At 39.6% G+C, this 18,142-nt stretch overlaps 2 protein-coding genes across 2 annotated transcripts in view; both read right to left on the bottom strand.

Moving 5' to 3' along the window:
• Nucleotides 1-421: 421 nt before the first annotated feature.
• LOC310927165 (tetratricopeptide repeat protein 39C-like) lies at nucleotides 422-10,492 on the bottom strand (the record flags this gene model as incomplete). The annotated part of the gene is made up of 14 exons (XM_083889450.1): nucleotides 422-511; nucleotides 1,615-1,653; nucleotides 1,778-1,882; nucleotides 1,980-2,077; nucleotides 2,166-2,289; nucleotides 2,371-2,480; nucleotides 2,559-2,666; nucleotides 2,752-2,845; nucleotides 2,968-3,136; nucleotides 3,589-3,985; nucleotides 4,093-4,207; nucleotides 4,472-4,600; nucleotides 6,686-6,734; nucleotides 10,347-10,492. 14 exons carry the CDS (start codon nucleotides 10,490-10,492, stop codon nucleotides 422-424), a joined length of 1,773 nt encoding a protein of 590 aa, XP_083745576.1.
• Nucleotides 10,493-13,119: 2,627 nt separating this feature from the next.
• The window catches only part of LOC310927291 (laminin subunit alpha-3-like), a gene marked incomplete at both ends in the record, with an annotated part of 63,586 nt that continues 58,563 nt past the window's right edge, over nucleotides 13,120-18,142 (bottom strand). Inside the window, 8 exons of the mRNA XM_083889585.1 lie at nucleotides 13,120-13,262; nucleotides 13,354-13,473; nucleotides 13,554-13,647; nucleotides 14,812-14,966; nucleotides 15,975-16,140; nucleotides 16,228-16,386; nucleotides 16,494-16,674; nucleotides 16,852-16,985. Coding sequence (XP_083745711.1) covers nucleotides 13,120-13,262; nucleotides 13,354-13,473; nucleotides 13,554-13,647; nucleotides 14,812-14,966; nucleotides 15,975-16,140; nucleotides 16,228-16,386; nucleotides 16,494-16,674; nucleotides 16,852-16,985 — 1,152 coding nt within the window. The remainder of the gene's footprint in view (nucleotides 13,263-13,353; nucleotides 13,474-13,553; nucleotides 13,648-14,811; nucleotides 14,967-15,974; nucleotides 16,141-16,227; nucleotides 16,387-16,493; nucleotides 16,675-16,851; nucleotides 16,986-18,142) is intronic.

Raw genomic sequence — 18,142 nt, 5'->3', positions numbered from 1 at the left:
ATGGAGCAGCAAAGTCTTTACAGCACACATGTCAAAAGTCAATAACACTGAGATGGTAAGACAAAATAGGCTTCATTTTAATTGCTTTGTCAGTTAATACTTTGTGCCATCATATATTTGACCTGACTCGTCTCAGAGTAAATACTGAGTCTCTGGAAGTGACCTGACTGACAAAAAGTATAAAATGTGATCTGGTTAAATCCAATTATTGTATAACAATGAAAACTTCATTGCCCCAAAAACTGTGTACAAGAACTTGTAACTGTTCTTCCATAAAAACATGTACTGTACATATAAATATAGTGCACACATTTTCAACATGTTTTGGCTCATGGAATTGAAATAAATTACAACTAATAAACAAGTGGAACCTTAGTGAACTAGTTGTGGCTTTTTCAAAGACAGTCTCTTCCTGGTCAAGTCAAGGCTGAGCTGCAGCCTTCAGTGAAGCTACAGCGGAGTGAATGCGGACATGGAGACGGTTCTCAAAGTCATATCCAGCATATTCCTCCTGCGTGGTCCATAGAAGAATAGAAAAAAAATAGATAATTGTAATCAAAATCATTCAAATCACTAAATAACTGTAATCAGTGCACAAACAATATGTATTTTTCTCATGCCCTATACAGGGGTGTAAAACTCATTTTCACTGAGGGCCCCATCAGCATAATTGTTACCCTCAAAGGGCCAGATGTAACTGTCATACAGAATAAATGTAACTAAATGTAACCAAATATAATGTAAAATAAAGGTAACGACTCCATAAAATATTGCTAAATAATTTTCTGTATTTATTACTTATTCAATTTCACTCATCGCGTGATACATATACGATGATACACTGCGATCTAATGGCGGCGCCGGTGCCGTCACTTTGTGGGTAACACAATCACCATGCATTGTGGGAAATGTAGTTTATGGTCAACGCATTTTAACACAGATTTTTAAGACCAATTAATCACTCGCGGGCCACATAAAATGACGTGGCGGGCCACATCTGGCCCCTGGGCCTTGAGTTTGACACGTGTCCTATAACATGTTAGGACCTTAAAATCAATTTCACTCACTGCTCAGACATTAGAGATTCTGAATTTTATCCCCACCTGACAATCCCCTACAAAATTCCTAATAATCTGAGGACTCCATGTATTACTGATGAACCATTTCAGATTATAAAGTTAAAATTAATTATTCATGTCATCTGAAGCTTTTACATCCAATTAATCTCTTTGTGCAATGTGTAAAATAAAAGGTTCTGTTATTTTTAGCTGATTTAATGTGAATATGTTGTTTTTGCTCCTCGATGACAATATACTGATTATCTTTGTGTGCAGACATTTTAACACAATTGACATTTTATAGAAACATACAACTCAACAATTATATAATAATAAATAAAGGGTGAATCTGTAAACTTTTCATGGACCTTCTCATAATGTGCCAAAGACACTGCTCCATCAAGAGAATCATAGTAACCAGCCGTCCAACTGTTATTCCACAGAATATGGCTTAATCTGATCAGTGAGTTTAAAAAGCAGACACCGGGAAAAATCCAAACACAACAACAAGGTAACATTTCAATCCAAATGTGTAAAACAAAGAAAACGACTGTACCTTGGCCTGAAGCAGTAGCATGTGACCCTTTTCGGCAGACTGGGGGGGTGTAAAAAAAAAATGAATTAATAAACCGAACAGAATTACTTATTTAAAGCAACTGTGTGACTTCTCCAGCGCCTCAAGATGAGACAGACTTTTCTATCTCACACATACAACTTGCCTCTGGGTTGTTGAGCAGCACACAGCCCAGTTCATAGCAGGAGTAGGGCTGAACGTAAGAGTTGGTCAGGCAACCGACCTCGTCCCGCTCAGCCAGCTGGAAATACTGCAAATAAAGACAAAGATATCTGTATTTATCTATAACAATCAAAGGAGTGCAGCTAGAGTTCATGTACTGTTTCATTTACTAGATGTAAGAGTACCTGAATAGCATCTTTCGTATTATGAAGACATTTGTTTATGGCTCCAAGCAGCAGGTTTTTCAGGCCGGTACACGAGGCATCATCGATGCTCTGCAGCACTACGCCAAGAAAAAAACATGGCGTCAAACCAAACAAGGAAACAAACGTCAAACAAAGCTCTGACGTTTGCGATGATGACGAGCTTACCTTGAGTCATCGTCTGTAGTTTGGCAGTGGAACAATTGGGCAAAGCCTTCCACAGGTAAAGTATCTCGATCACAGACAGGATGCAGAGTTCTTTTGACAGACAGGGACTCCTTAGCTTCTCAGCCTGAAAACAAATGTGCATTCATTCACACGACATTGCATTTCGGAAGAGAAACATAATCGTATGCAGACTATGTATGTTTACCTTCTTCATGGAGAACAACTCTATCTGATTATTCTTGCGCTTGAAAAGTCTTTGAACGTCCTTGAAAACAGTGAGCGCTCCCTCCAGATCACCTGTGGCTCCTTGGCAAACTACGCAACACACAACGTGAATCAGTTGTCGTGACAGAAAAATACACATCGATCCCAAGTCAGCTGTTCTGTTATTACCTGCAGTTAAATAGGCGTAGAAGCACTGGGACCAGCGAGACTCTACCTTCAGTCGGTCAAACGCCCTGTAGGAATCTTTGTAGTTCAGTTCGATCATGCTGCACCAACCTAAAACGTTGAACCATCAGAGATTAGGATGCAGACTAGTGCTGAGTAGGGCGGTTTGAAAACTGAGAGAGAGAGAAAATTGTACCTATTTCATATAAACACACGTGCTGAATCTCCCTCTGCTCAGATGCCAGCTCCAAGGCATCGCTGAAGGACGTCAAGGCGCTACTGATCTGGCACTAGAAAGGGGAACTTTGTGGTGTGAGTTACAGACAAATATTGAGTTTTGCCAAGGTAGGAGAACAAGCAACAGAGCATGACATAGAAAAAAAAAAGGGGCCTATTTTTAGAATGTATTTACCTCAAGGCGTTGGACTCTGCCTTTGAAAAACATGAAGAGGGAGGAGTTTGGATACATGGTCTCCCTTCGCTGAAGAATAGACTTGGCTTCTGTGAGGCCTGCCTGTACCTCTGTACCATCCAAGGCAAAGAAAGGCTGCACTACTGTGTGGTACCACAAGAGGGCCAAACTGTAAAGGAAGCAGGTAAAACACTTCATTTTCTAGCAGATTAAACATGTTTAAAGCGTATTATTGCAAACGAGTGTACAGTGTACAGCTCTGATTCTTCTGTTTATTTTGATAATTATCCCCACAATATGTATTTTTTCCTATAATTCTGTCTTCCTTTATTTTGTAAGTGTACTGTGTGGTATATTTTTATTTACTTTATGTCAAATGTGAACTTGAACGTGATTTTAAGATATAAATAATAATATCAAGTAAATCAGAATCAAAAATGACCACAATTACAATAATTCATGGAGGCCACCACTTAGAAAAGGAAAATGACTCCTGCCTCTAGAAGTAATGCTTTCATTACATTACAAACTGATAACAAATTCTAATTTTCTAATTTTTAAAATTCAATTTCAATTTGAGGCAAAGTGCAGATACACAAATGTACTCACTCACATACTCACGTAGCTAAGGGGGCCTTCATGTCCTTACTTTCACTGGCACATATGAGCGCTGAGAGGCCTTGAAGACGATCGCCTGGGAACCCCAGCATGTTGACGATCTTCAGCAGGTGCGGCGGCACCATCGAAATGCAGAGGTGGAAGAGGCCGTAACCGAAGCTGACCGAACCTTTGAGTCTATCCAGAGCCTCTGGGCTGATGCCGTCAAGTTTGTGGGACGGGCTCGGCCTGGGTGAAGACGAGCAGCTGTGGTCAGAGGACTGAGAGGATGATGGAGGCGGTGTCACTTTTGGTCCCGAGCCCCTTCTTCTGCAGCTCTCCTGCAGGTGTGTGATGTCGCTGTAACATTTGTTGTACATCTTCCAGGCTTTACGGAGGATCCAGCCTCCTTTAATGTACCCTGTCAGGGGGATCGAAGCTGTGGTCAGTGAAACTGAATGTTTTTCGTTTGCATTTACCTACAGTTTTTTTATTTATTTTTTTTATTTCACGTTCTCCTTCTTGTACCTGACAGCTCTTGTTTGATGAAAGACAGCACTGCGAGGTAAACCTGGCAGTCTGCAATGATGATTTGCCTCTGGAGCCGGTCTACTACAGTCACACCAGGTCTGTGAGAGTCCATCTGCCCACACAAATACCTCACACTTTCATGTCTACCACAGATTAATCACAGATTCATAATTAATTTGTATGTTTCACTTCACAATAACTGGATGATTGACCAAAATTAAATAAACCACAGGCTAAAGGTCTGAATAACAATGCATTTTATATTTGATAAGCGCCTTTTTCATACGCAAGGACACTTTACAAAACAAACAACATTTACTCCCTGTAGCCCCTTGTGTGATTCTAAATGAATAGTAATTGAATTGAGCTCACTCACATTCCTCTTGATCTTGTTTTTGATGGTTTCAATGACGCCAGTGTTTTCGCTCTCGCACATTCTCTCGGTAGCTTTGAGGTCTTCCAACGCCAACTGCATTTTCTCCTCTTCGAACGTCATCATGGCATTCTGTAAAGAGGAGGCGATAATCAGCGATTAACATTAGTTTTTAACTGAAGACAAAGCTGGTGGTGATACACACACACACACACACACACACACACACACACACACACACACACACACACACACACACACACACACACACACACACACACACACACACACACACACAAACACCGGTCTTGAAAGTGAAGCTTTAAACCTGATTCCTTTCAAACAATACTCAGCTTGCAACCCCTGGCACTCAACCAAAACCTTTACTCAACTCAACTTTAACCTCGCTTTAAACTCCTCTTTTTATTGACATGTTTTGTTTATTATTATTGTTATTACTTTTATACACCAATTTGTATAGAACTGTCTGCATGACGTGTGTGTGTAATAACATTTCATAGTCATGCTCTTCTATTTCAGTTGCAGACTAAACAAGTTATTTGGCTTATGCCTGGAAGAAACACAAGGGAGATTCCTTGGACCTCATTATGAAAGGGAACTTCCTTTAAAAGACCAGTGTGTAATATTTACAAGGGTTCATTGGCTGACATTGTCAATATTACCAAAATACTATGTTTATAAGTGTATAATTATTTAAAGTGAAGGATTTCAACCTTCAAAAACAAGAGTATTCTAATGTTGTCAACCCTGTCAGAGCCTAAGCAGGTATGCATTGATATGGTAACGGTTACCATGTGACTTCTGGTTTTCACAAAAACAACTCGAAACACAAGTGGAACTATTCATTGATTCATGATGTAATGGCAGAAGGAGCACAAACAAAACAAGAAAGGAGAGTTAAAGGAGGGTGATAGAATAAGGCACTGGACAAGGGAGAAGGTTGTTCTGGCTTTCACTTGCTGGCTGTTAGTCCGCTAGCGGAGGGATACTCTACCAAGGTGACCAGGTCCTGTGACTGTTGGACTAGTAAGTGTCTTCTATATCTAGAGCGTTAGAGCATGTTGTGCACCAGGCCGTGTTATTATAGTCATCTCCTCCTCTCGTTCATAAATCAAGTGATTCAAAGAATGTGCAGTCAATGAGGAATAGGTCATATACAGTAAGTTGGGCTGTAAACGCAAGCTACGGAAACTAAAGCACTATCGCTCTTTTGTTATTGTTGTTTTTTGGGGTTAGTTTTCATTTCATTTCTTATATGTATGAAATGCTACAACATGGGCTACTGTACCTGGTCTGAAGACATGGTTGTTTGTACATTAGAAGTCCTGCTTCTTACTTTAAAGTGTAACTAAAACACTTTCTCAAGTGTAAACCTGTGTATGTGGATATCTAGAAATGTTATTTGTTGATCCAGGTGCAAATCTTCACAGTTTTTGCATCCAAATTTTGCCATTGGCTTTCTTAATCCACTCTTTCATCACTGGTGTACACTCTCTCATCACTCTTGTGTCCATTAGCGAGCGAGACGCCGCACTCTTTATAGAAGCAGAAGCTGTCGATGTGTCGATTGAGAGGCTCATCTCACACAACACCTTGTTAGTGGTGGAGATTGTCCACACAGCTGCAACTCAGTGTCAGATTCACTACCAGACCATGCCCGATGCATTGCTCTCTATTCTCCTCTCCCTCACTCAGCTCTCATCCCACTTCTCTGCATTTTTTTCAGGCATTAGTCTCAGAAGAGAGTTTAGTCACTCTTATCAAAATGAAGCCTTTTAATGTGCTTTTAATATGTATTTGAGGCAAGAGACTTGCTTTGCGGAGGCCACAATCTTGTACCTTCATCCTTCTACGGCAGCCCACACAGTTGAAGTGAAGCTTACAATGTGAACAAAAGTCAATGGTTGCACCCACATAAACCAACAAAGAAGAAAGAAACAGCAGAGAGAGTGATACAGTGTTGAGATCCTCTCTGGTATGCGAAATTCCACCGTAGCTCCCTGGCATGCTTAGGAAAGGGAAGGGCAAGTGGAGGAGTCCTCCCTTTGTTGCACTCTTCAGTTTCACCACTAGATGTCACACATTCTCACACATTCTTACACAGGAGAACTTTAAAAGTGGCAATCATCATTGCAAGTTGGCATTTGGACTGAACGCACAGCCACATTTCACAGCTGCTGCTGCTTCTTGACTCACCAGGAAACTCACAAAACTGGCTCCAAAGCTCATCAGGGGACTGTAGTTCCTGCAACAAATGACAAAGATAAGTGACATGTTGTGAGAGACATGCTTTGTGAACAGGTACAGAGCTGATTAGGAATTCATGGGTTGAGTAACAAAAGGAGTTCATCTTAATTGACTGGCACAAAATCATTGTTAAACCAGCGTAACTTGATTTAATGGGGGCGTGTTGAGTTCAACCAGTACAGATTTAACGCTTCAATGAACTGTAATCTCCAGCACTCATAACACAACTCACAACAAGGACATATGGAGAATCACATACGGACAGAGCTCAGTTGTTGCATCTTCCACTTCCTTTTTTTTTTCTTCGCTGACGCAATTAAAACAGGATGAGACCTCGTGCTGAAAGCAGTTAATGAGGGAAGTGACATTTAACTTTTCCGCAGGGGTGAGGACACACCCGAGCAGTCCTACTGTGAAATCAGCACTAAAGGTGAAAGCGAAACCTTCCCAAAGGCAATCAACATGGAATAACTGAGGAATCCTGCAGCCTGCAAGTGCACTCAGGTCAGAGAGTTTATCTCAGAGCAACCAGCCTTAGCTTGACACAAACGCATGATAACATACCTGTTTATTTCAGCTTTTCTATGATTAGAATTATGTCACACACACACCCCAGATTGCTAAAGATGGAGAACACTGTATCTGATGTGAATCTGATGAGTGTGACCCAAATAACACATTATTGAAGCTTATGCCTAAAATGTTTAGGATTCCTCTTAGTTTAATGCAGCGCAGCTAACACGTCGTAGAGCATATTATGAGTTACTCCTGCACAGCTATCCAGAATTATGTTGAAAACAAGAGTTTTTTTTATTAAAACACACAAATGATCAGAACATTAATAAACATTTCAGGAATAAAAACAATCATGAAATTATAAAACCTGGGATCATTTGGGCTCAGTTTGTTTTTGGCTGGCTGATGTAAGATTGAGGGCTGCAGATTAAATTTGTTATGTAAATAAAAGTTTGGTAAAGTACGCTCAGAGCAACTCTGGCCTTTTTGAATTAATCATACATAACATACATGTAGGGCTGCAACAGCTCATCGATGCAAACCTATTGTTAAAATAGTTGGCAACTAATTTAATGATCTATTAGTTGGGTCTAGGTTATGACACGTACAGTTGCTACGCCATAGATCTATGCCATGGATAGCCTCTTCTTCTTCTTCTATTGGCTTTTATTGGCGGTTGGCAACCAGCTTTTAGGTGCATTTACCGCCACGCACTGGACTGGAGTGTGGAACATGAGATGGTCAGAACAGACCGCCGTAAAAGAAGTAGAAGAAGAAGAATTTGAGAACCAATGCGACGTCTTGTTTAGCTCACGTGATGTGATTCCGGAAGTAGACACGTTTGAAAAAATGGCGGCGACCACAACAGTAAACAACATTAGAAGAGAGAAAAATGTACGTCAAAGTCGTCAAAAGTGTGTGAGCACTTTACATTAACGCCTTCAAAGAACAGCGTTAGGTGCAAAATGTGCGCAGCTGATGTCGCACGACACGGCAGCACAACATCGCTGCATGAGCACTTGAAGAGGAAGCATATGTTGGAGCCATGGGTGAAGGAGATTCACGCAAAGTTCGTCGTAAGTTAAATTATCACTTATCCATCAACACAACTGGAGAAAACAGAGGGTATTTCGGTCCATGAAGTTTGATTTTAAATTGGCCTGAAATCGTGCGATTGTCCGTAAAAACGGACACACATTTCCCCCCGAAAAAGGTAAAAACATTTGACAGTTAGTTGAATAACGGCGTATAACGTGAAGTTGTGGAATCCAATTGTGTTTTTTTTCTTCCATTTTTATCCGATTAATACTCGAATAATCGAAAAAATAATAGACAGATTAATCGACTATCAAAATAATCGTTCGTTGCAGCCCTACATACATGCACGTTTCACCTTTCCCAGTCGCAAATTGTCTCACACCCACTCACACTGAAGAGTGTGACTGATCCCACAGGATGAGATCAGAAATCAGTATCAGAAATGAGCTTGAGGTGACTTTGAGTGTGGTATAGTTGTTGGTGTCAGGTAGGCTGTAACTCTGTATTAGTATTTCAGAAACTGCTGATCTACTGGGATTTTCATGCACAATCATCTGTTTACAGAGAATGGTCTGCTCATATCCAATGAGTGAAAATCATTTTTTTTTTGATAACAGAGATCAGAGGAGAATGAGCAGACTGGTTTGAAATGATAGAACATTACAATATGATTCCTAATTGTTATGACTAACATTAAAAGGTCATTTTCACACAATAAATGCATCAACATCCTGATGAAAAAAACATGTTTTCACATCTGCAGCACTGCAAAATTGGCTAAAACAATGACTCGATTGATAAATTAATAAACCTAAACTATTTTGATTATCGGTCTGAGTGTTATTTTTTCACGATTAAAATAAGTTTTCAGATTTTTAAATGCAAATATTTTCTGGTTTCTTTGCTCCATGTCACGAATAAATCATTAAAACTAAATCATGTATTATGTTATTCACATGTGTTGCTTTTTGGTTATTTATTATTTTATTTTTATATGCATCTTTTTTCTCTAGCACCTGTTTTGGTTTTGGAAGTACACTTATTTGTACTAGTGGATCATTAGATAGAAGTAACATTTCAATGAATGCTGTGAATGTTTGTGTGATCTTGACTTGTGTGGGAAGGTCGTATACTGTGTTTGTATGAGTGTAGGTAATATGATTGGATTACAGGTGTGATTTAATGTGCATCTTCATGTGTTTTACTTATGGAATAAATAATAATAAATAATCTGATTAATTTTTCATCATCATTTCCAGGTCTGGTCAACATTTTCTGACATTTTGATGACTAATCAGGTTAATTGATAAGGAAAGTGATGTTGTTGCCCTACTAAACTGTGATTTTGATAGCAGCCCTAATAGAAAGGTAACATAAATCTGCAGCAGTAACTCAAATGCTGCTCATTACAGCCAAGGTTTGCAGACTACCATGTCCAAACCCTCATCACCACACTGACCTGCTGGGCTGCAGCAGCAGGAGACCCCACCAACTGTCACCCCTGCTAATTTATTGAGCATCCTGTACCTAATGAAGTGACTGGTGAGTGCATTAAGCCATTAGACTACATTTAAATGGACCGCACTCAAACCTATTGAGTTAAACTATGAAGTAGAAGAAACAGGAATGATCATCAGCCAGGAAATGTCATCATTTATTCTGCTCAGCATTTAAATAGAGACGATCACGAGAAAGTGCAGCAGCAGCTGCAGCTCGTCTCCAGACTCAGTGGTGATAGTCACATTGTGGGTGTGTGCGTGTATTTGCGTATTTGCTCAGGGTGTTTTTAACCAGATTAATCTCACTTGTGTGCATATCATGAGGTGCTACATCAAACAAACGTGACACGGATGCTGCAGGTGCAGAGAGACAGAGCTGACTGAGGAGGGAGGGGATGTGAACACCTGGCTCATTGACGTTACATTATTGTGAATAGAACATTGCATATAAAACTATCTTGTGGAAAATACAGTAATATATTATTGATTATTAAAAAGCAGAACAAACAGAAACCAAAAGCTTGACGTCTTTGAAGGAGACACAAACAGGTACAGACCTGTATTTTCTGAAGAGGTCGTCGCTCTCCTTGAAGCCGTTGTTGAGCAGCATGTTGATTCCTATCAGAGCCAGTTCTGCGTCGTTGATGTGCTCCGTCTTCTCCGGGTCCTCGCTCGCCGGGGCTGGTTCTGCCGGGTCCGCCATTAGAAAGCCGCTATCCGGGGGAGAGCCACTGAACGCGGCCTGGGAGAAATGAGGAAGGGAGGTAGGAAGGAGGGGAGGCGCGGTTTGTCTGCTGACTGAGTTCACTTAAATATCAGACAGACGGAAGGGTTTCAGCCAGTGGCGCCGCTTCGAGCAGACGCGGTCTAATCCATATTGTTGACATGAGGAGAGTAAACAAGCAGCGGAAAGTATTATTGACTGTGTGTGTCGGTGCTCTGCCGCCTAAATCTGCCCGGTGTGTTTTGGTGTTCACACCGGAAGTGTGATGCATTCAAGGAGCCTCCGGAATTATAGTATTTCTAATACCGTTTTTTTGTTGTTGTAGTAGTAGTTGGAAAAAAAAAAAAAACTCAAAACACAGTCTGTTTACATGTATTTTTGCCAAACTCTTAGTGTCGTCTCCACAAATTTCAACAAGAAAACACAAACTCACCGAATAACCTAAAACAACAACGGGAAGTTCACATACTGTATGATTATTATTATTATTATTATTATTGTTATTATAATTATAAAAAATAATAATTGAGGATTGCATGGTCAAGATTGCATTAAAAGTAATAATCTATACTGGCTATGTAGATTACAGCAAAGATATTATTAGATTGTTGGTGAAGATCCAGACACTTACATCTGGATTTAGCATAATTTTCAATCAAAATTTAGATCAGCAGACAAAGGGGAGTTTTGTTTTATAAAAACATTTTCTTAGTAAATTTACTAAAAGTCATTTTCCTCGCTGTGTGCAGATTCACTGCTTGCAAATTGCATACACTCAATGACCACACAACTTTCTTGTCTTTTCCTTTGTTCCCTTTAACATTTAAACCATGTAGCAAGTGATAATAACAAAAAAACAAATGTAAAGAAAGTTTCACAGCAAATTATTTGTCTACATGTTTGGATTATGTATATACATTTATGGATATGAAAACCCCCACAACAAATTGGCATGAATACTAGAAGAATGTGTATTTTTTTTCATTCCAAGAAAATCATTCAATAACCAATGAAGCTATAGTTTAAGGTAATATGTTAAGTAAAGGTGACAAACCTGGATATTGTCACGATATTATCATTGCAACACATATGTGCAACTTTGCAGCAAGTCAGTGAAGGTAGCATGTGGAGTGGGCGTGGTGTCCTTCACTTTAAAGCCAATGAGGTGTGAGGAACAAGCTAATGTTATTTTTCTTTTATGTGTTTTAACACATCACAGTCATAAAAACATCATGGGTCATAAAAAAACCGTGAACGGAGGAAAATCTGCTTTCTGCTTAATCCACTTACCCTAAAATGACTCTAAATTAAGCTTTTTATGGTTAACTCCACCTGCAATGTATGTAAATATACTGATATCAAGTGGGTACAATTAAAATCAAAAGCACCACTTTAAAATTGTAATTTATATTTATATAATCTGAAAATGTACAACCAAAAAGTATACACATGTTGCTGAGTACAATTCAACAATTAATCCCAGTTTTATCAAAAATCACATGTCGGCACATGAAAAAAATGACTTATGGCACAAAAACTATAGCATAATCGGAGAGATTACAAAAATCAGTGGTCACAACACAGGAATGCATGTACAATATGTCCAAACCTCAGGCATATGTTTTTCTCATATTACATATTTTGGTGCAAATGTACAAAGCAGGTAGGTAAACACTTGCACTGGAGAATTTACATACATCAAAACATGTTTTGGGATAAATGATTGAATTGTCTAAGTGAATTGTAAATTAAAGAAGAGACAATTCTCCTAAATAATTCAGTACTTGCTGTTTTCAAGAACATCAGCATGCATGCAAAAGGAATGCAAAATGGAAAATGAATCCCAAGCAACAGTAATACAATATGATACAAACCATGTGAGGCCAAGGCCTGTGTAAAAACAGCATTTCTATTAAACCAATATTTAAATGTGGGACTCTACTAGGAAAATGTATTATAAAAGAGAGAAGAACACAAAATGGTATTCATTTAAAAAGCACCATCACACAACGTATCATTTGTTTTGTTGTTTTTAAAGTGCTGGGTTGCTCACACTGCAGTTCCAACCAACCATAATAATCATATTCTGAAGTGTTTGATTGTCAACAGAGAATTGATGGACCAACACACCAGGCTGTAAAACTAAACAGGTGAAATGAAAGTATGCATCAAGTGATTATCGTGGGAAATAAAATGCTTGACAAACATTTATACTTCAGTTGATAGCACTCGGTTAAATAAAGCTCCATCAAAATTAAGTTAAATAACCTGTCATTTTACATAACTTGCTTGATTGCATTTTTCAGTGTTGTCATGTGACAATCGTATCAAAAAATAAATACAGAAATGTTTAACAGAGCAGTAGTTATTATAAAACTGAACGCTGCTGCTCATATAGCTCTGTATTACACACACACACACACACACACTCACATTCACTGACTTACACGGACACAACCCTCACACTGAAACACACTTGTCGTAAAATATATACACTCTTACATACAAACACATTCTCTGTCTTGTTAACAGGATTGCACATGGCTGCTGGTGGTCGATGTGGTCCCAAGGTTCATGTAATGGTAATTCAGCGAGACGCTCGTGTTTCAACCTGGACATTCTTTGAGGTTGACTGGACCGAAAGCAGATGACAGCTTCTCGAAAGACACAAATTCATCATTGATCCTCATGTCTTGGATGCAACCAACGTAGGACGATGTGACCGGCAGTGTCGGATGCAGTGACATATCTGCAGCGGGAAAGGAACCGGTGAGTGATTCTGATGCTCTGAATACTGATAACGAGAGGTGGGGAAACAGTAATGTGAGATTAACACTCACCAGGAATGCCACCCACATACAGGGTGTCTTTGGTCGAAGGCACAGAGGAGAATGGTGGCCCAATCTTGTAATTGTCTACCGTGTCGACGTGTAGTTGCACAACATTTTTCCTCTTGATAACTAGAAGACATGTGGGCATGACTTTAAAAAAGCATCCTAACAGTTTGTGTATTTTATCAAATGACATGTCTGCATTTTACCTGATATTTTATGAAACATGCCATCACATAAAGAAGCTTTTGGCTTCACAGACACCATGAAGTTCCCATTTCCGTTGTTCACTTGAGCCACCAACTGAAAACGAGAGCATATAGTCATACAGTAAAGAGACATTTTCAGTCTAGGTTACACTGAGGAGCTTTTGCTGTCACATTCAGGGCTGCAACTCATGATTATTTTCATAATTGATTAATCTGTCCATTTTCTCGACTCATTGAATGTTTGGTCCATAAAATGTCAGAAGATGTAAAAAAAATAAATGTTGATTAGAGTTTCCCCAAACTTTGAAATTAAGTTCTCAGCTGTCCTGTTTTGTCCACAAACGCAAATTTCTGCATTTCTGATTATTTCTTTGTCAAATGGAGCAATGAAACCAGAACCAGTTTAGTAGTATCTCTTTATGTCCACCTTAAAGGTCCACCTTAAAAAAAAGTAAAACGTAACTGACAGTAAATGACATCAGCCACAGAGGCTACTGGGAGCTAACAGCAGTTAGCATTTGGAAAAGTGATAATTTGCAGGCTCTAGCAGGCACATTGCTGTCATATGTATCCACTAGACAGATAAATCCTCTGAGGCTGGAAGTTTGTGTAGAACTCTGTGCTGCACTGTGGAGCCAAGAAAAGGACTTTTAGTGGACGTCCAGTTTTCAGATACCGTTGCCCTTGCCAGCACTCTCGCGTGTTTTACAATTCCAGGAATTTAGCGCATTGTGACGTCCCAATGAGCGCGGAAGTCAACATCGCGTGCTTTATCTCCTGTACTTAGACTGAGGAGGAACACAAAAACATGAGCGAGCCATCTTTTTTCACACTTTGCCGACTGATAGGGTCTCCAGAGTCCCAAATATAAGGACGTAAATTATTAAAAAGTTTAATAAAATAGTCATTGCAGCCCTGGTTACATTAAAGGGATATTTCAGTGTTATTTAAAGTGTGATTGTAAGATATCTTAAGACATTGTCAACACTGAGTTTGTTGAGCATGTCACTGATAACATGTCTGCCAACAGGGACAGAAGGAAAATATATATATAGTTGCCAAATGGCAACTATAGGCCGCATGGTTCACAAAAACAGCAGCAGTCAATCTGAACTATCCCTTAAAAGGTGGAGAAAACAGTATTAACAGTCACAGCGTTGTCTCTGGGTATTGTAAAAACATTGTTTTTTCCAAAAAGCAAACTCAAATTTTCGATTTCAGACAAAGAAAATCCACCACTATGGTGGCCAAGTCTCACCTCTCCTTTGAGCATGTAGATGCTGAGGTAGCGGCCCACTGTGGGTCCATATTGCATCCCGCTGGTGTCACCAACGTGTAGCAAGAGTCCACTTGGACTCCTCGGGCGAATATTGAACAGCAGTTCAAAGGTGGAGCCCATGACAAAGGAGTCATCTTTAAAACAGGAAACATCAAAGTTGTCATTCTTGGCAAAATTGCAGGTACAATTTAGACTGCGTCGGCATCAATGTCAGCAATAATGTTGAAGTAGTTAATTTCTTAATCACTTCCAGTGTGTAAGAATAAGTGATATCGAATGGTTCCCTCCTCAGTCAGGTTGGGAATCATAGGGTACCTCACGATCCAAGATACCAATAATATTGCAACGATTCTGTGATAATCAATATCTTGCTTTGACAATCGTTGATCAATAAACATGATAGCTGTCTAACTGTTAAAAAGTTAAAATTGCAGGATTTCTCTATTATTCATAAAGAACAACATGGATGGGGCATCGCTGAAAGTACCAGCCAGTAACTGCTAGGGACTTTCTGCATGGAGTTTGCATGTTCTCCTTGTGTTTCCTCCCAACATGCAGATTTAGGGATTAAGCAAATTGGACAGGTGTGAGAGTGACTGTGGACGGTTGTTTGTCTTGATCTGTGTCCCTGTGATGGAATTGCAATCTGTCCAGGGTGTACCCCACCTATCGCCCTATGTCAGCTGAGATAGGCACAGCACCCCCCGCAACCCTCCGGTGGAGGATAAAGCGGTAAAAGATGGATGGATATTTGCCCGGCCGTATCAATTATCTTATAGCACAAGGAAGGACGACGGTTTATCACCAAATCAATATTTTGACCCACCCCTACTCCTCAGCTCACCCTTCCCTTTCCCAAGCAGGTCAGGGTGGCCTTCACATACCAACAAAAGAATCTCATTCGGATTTGTGCAAGTCTCTGGAAAGCAAGGCCTTTGCCTAAAGTACATATGAATACCAAGTGATTCTCATTTTAAAACAATTATACTCTCACACACACACACACATCTTATATTCAGTTTCTGCCGATAAAACTGTTCTAAATGCTTCACACTGGACCGTTAAAATAAATCTACATTATTTTGCAGCAACACTGTTTGAAATGATAAATAGAAAAAATAAAAATGAGAGTGATAACTTACTGATAATAACATGAGCTCCATTCCCTGAGAAATAAGCCCCTCTCTGTGTCTGTCCATCAAAGCAGGGGCCAGCACCAAGATTTGTGGCTGGACTGGACATCAGCGCTCCGTTCATTTTAAAGTTGCGGATGCAGCCAGACACACTTTGTTTTGGAAGGGCCTTTGACTGGGAAAACAAATTATGTGTAGTAATCCATAAACTGATTAATGCATAGAGATTTTGCCCAGTATATGTGTTTTGTTTTGTTTTTACCTTTAGCTGCTTATAAAGGGATTCTGGGACACTGCCCAGAAACACCGGGGACATGAACTGCTGCAGGGATGTCCACTCATTATGTGTCAGCTGACCATCCTGAGCTCTGATCCCATCCACAACCAATCTGAATTTCTTCTTCTCCAAACTGAATATGACCTATGCACACGTGTGAATGTAAACATTACACAATTGACTCCATTATGTGGATTTCATCCTGTTAGTTATGGAAATAAATTTGTGTCGAGACATAGGAGTCCACTGACCGAATGCCACTTTCCATCATTGTACTTCTCCCGGTTGAAGATCTCATTCTGTTTGCCTGTGGACAGTCTGATCCTGCCCTTGGACATGTATAGAGCAAGGTGAGAGCGCCCTCCTTTGGTAGCAGCAAAGAACAGCAGACCTTCAGGAGACCGTGTCTTTACGTCCAGAGAGAAGTGAGGTCTGTGGAGGATGAAGAGAAGGATCATTTTTTGTATATTTGTATAACTTTATGACATTTTATGCCATAAACAGTGAAGGCAGAAGCTAATTTCTGAGGAACTGGTTAAGTTTAAGGCTAGAATTTGTATTCGAGATATATTGTTTTGTTGTGTGTGTGTGTGTGGGCTGGTTTCTGACCTGGGCAGCAGGATCTGTAGTGGAAGATTGTAGCTCAGGCTGCTGACAGGGCCTCCGATGCGATAAGCATGCTGAACCAAGGCTGGCAGAGCACACGCTGATACACTTTCGTTTGTGGCCTGCATCACACCGTCCTATAACAGCACACACACACACATGGACAACAATGTGCAAAGTTGGTACACACACACACACACACCTTCACAAGGTCACAGCTTTGTGATGGTACCATTCTGTCAATGACAACATAGATTTTGAATAACAAATGTGATGCACCATGAATTTAGGGCTAATGATTATTGTTGTGTTCTATTAATCTCACTTGTTTGTTTCTACTAATTGGAAGAAAATGAGGAAAATTCACCATTGCAATATTCTAAATTGCCTTTTTTTTTTTTACCTAGTCGGCAGACTAAAATCCAAATATTTTCACTTTAGAAGTCAAGACCTTGAAAGTGATATTTGAAACAGATTTTGCTTAAAATTGTTGCTTTTTATCAACTGACCAATACAGGACTTTACTTCCGCTGCTCTGCAAACCTAGATGTCTCTACATGAAAACTCATCCACTGCACCATGATTGTTTTGGTTCACTGCAAAGCAGTAATTATATATTGAACAGTTGGTTTGGTAAATACATATATGTACATTTGAATTATTCAAAACTAGTGTTAATAGTTTGGTACAATAATAATAATCCCAAATATAACGTGTTTAAACAGAGATCGGTTGAATTGCAACACAACTGGGAGTTTGTGCCTGTGCTTGCTTAGAAAATAGTTTTTCTCTGTGTGCTTCATATCTGCACACTCCCATTTTTATAAACTGTCAACAGTTAGTTATAATGGTGGAGAGAAGGCGAAGTTCACAGCAGCATTCACGCAGCGTGATGAACGCTGCTTCACATAAGAAATCTGACTTTCATGTTTAGTCAAGTGTGAACTTGTGCCGGACATGAACATTCGTCATTGAAGTTGTCAGGCAGAGGTTGATTGGAGAATAGACTGTGAGTGATTCAAGGTCTCACAATCAAATATCAGAGTTCTGAAGAGGAAGATGATGGTGATGATGATGATGATGATGACATGCAAGGTGTTCAGTGATTGAGTGATTTGGAGAAAAACAGTAATCATGCCTCTGAGAACATACGTCATGGTGAGATTGATATTTGCATCCCACATTCCACTGTAAAAACCTGAATTAGCTTTGAAATATGATCATTTCATTAAATTCAATTCTGACATGTGTATATATATAATCAGTATTTTGAATCCTAATGCATGGATCCCTT

The sequence above is a fragment of the Microchirus variegatus genome (genome assembly GCF_963457635.1).
Source record: "Microchirus variegatus genome assembly, chromosome: 5".
NCBI lineage: Eukaryota > Metazoa > Chordata > Actinopteri > Pleuronectiformes > Soleidae > Microchirus > Microchirus variegatus.
The sequence above is the reverse complement of the archived record's forward strand: the minus strand, read 5'-3'. Positions and strand labels throughout refer to the sequence as shown.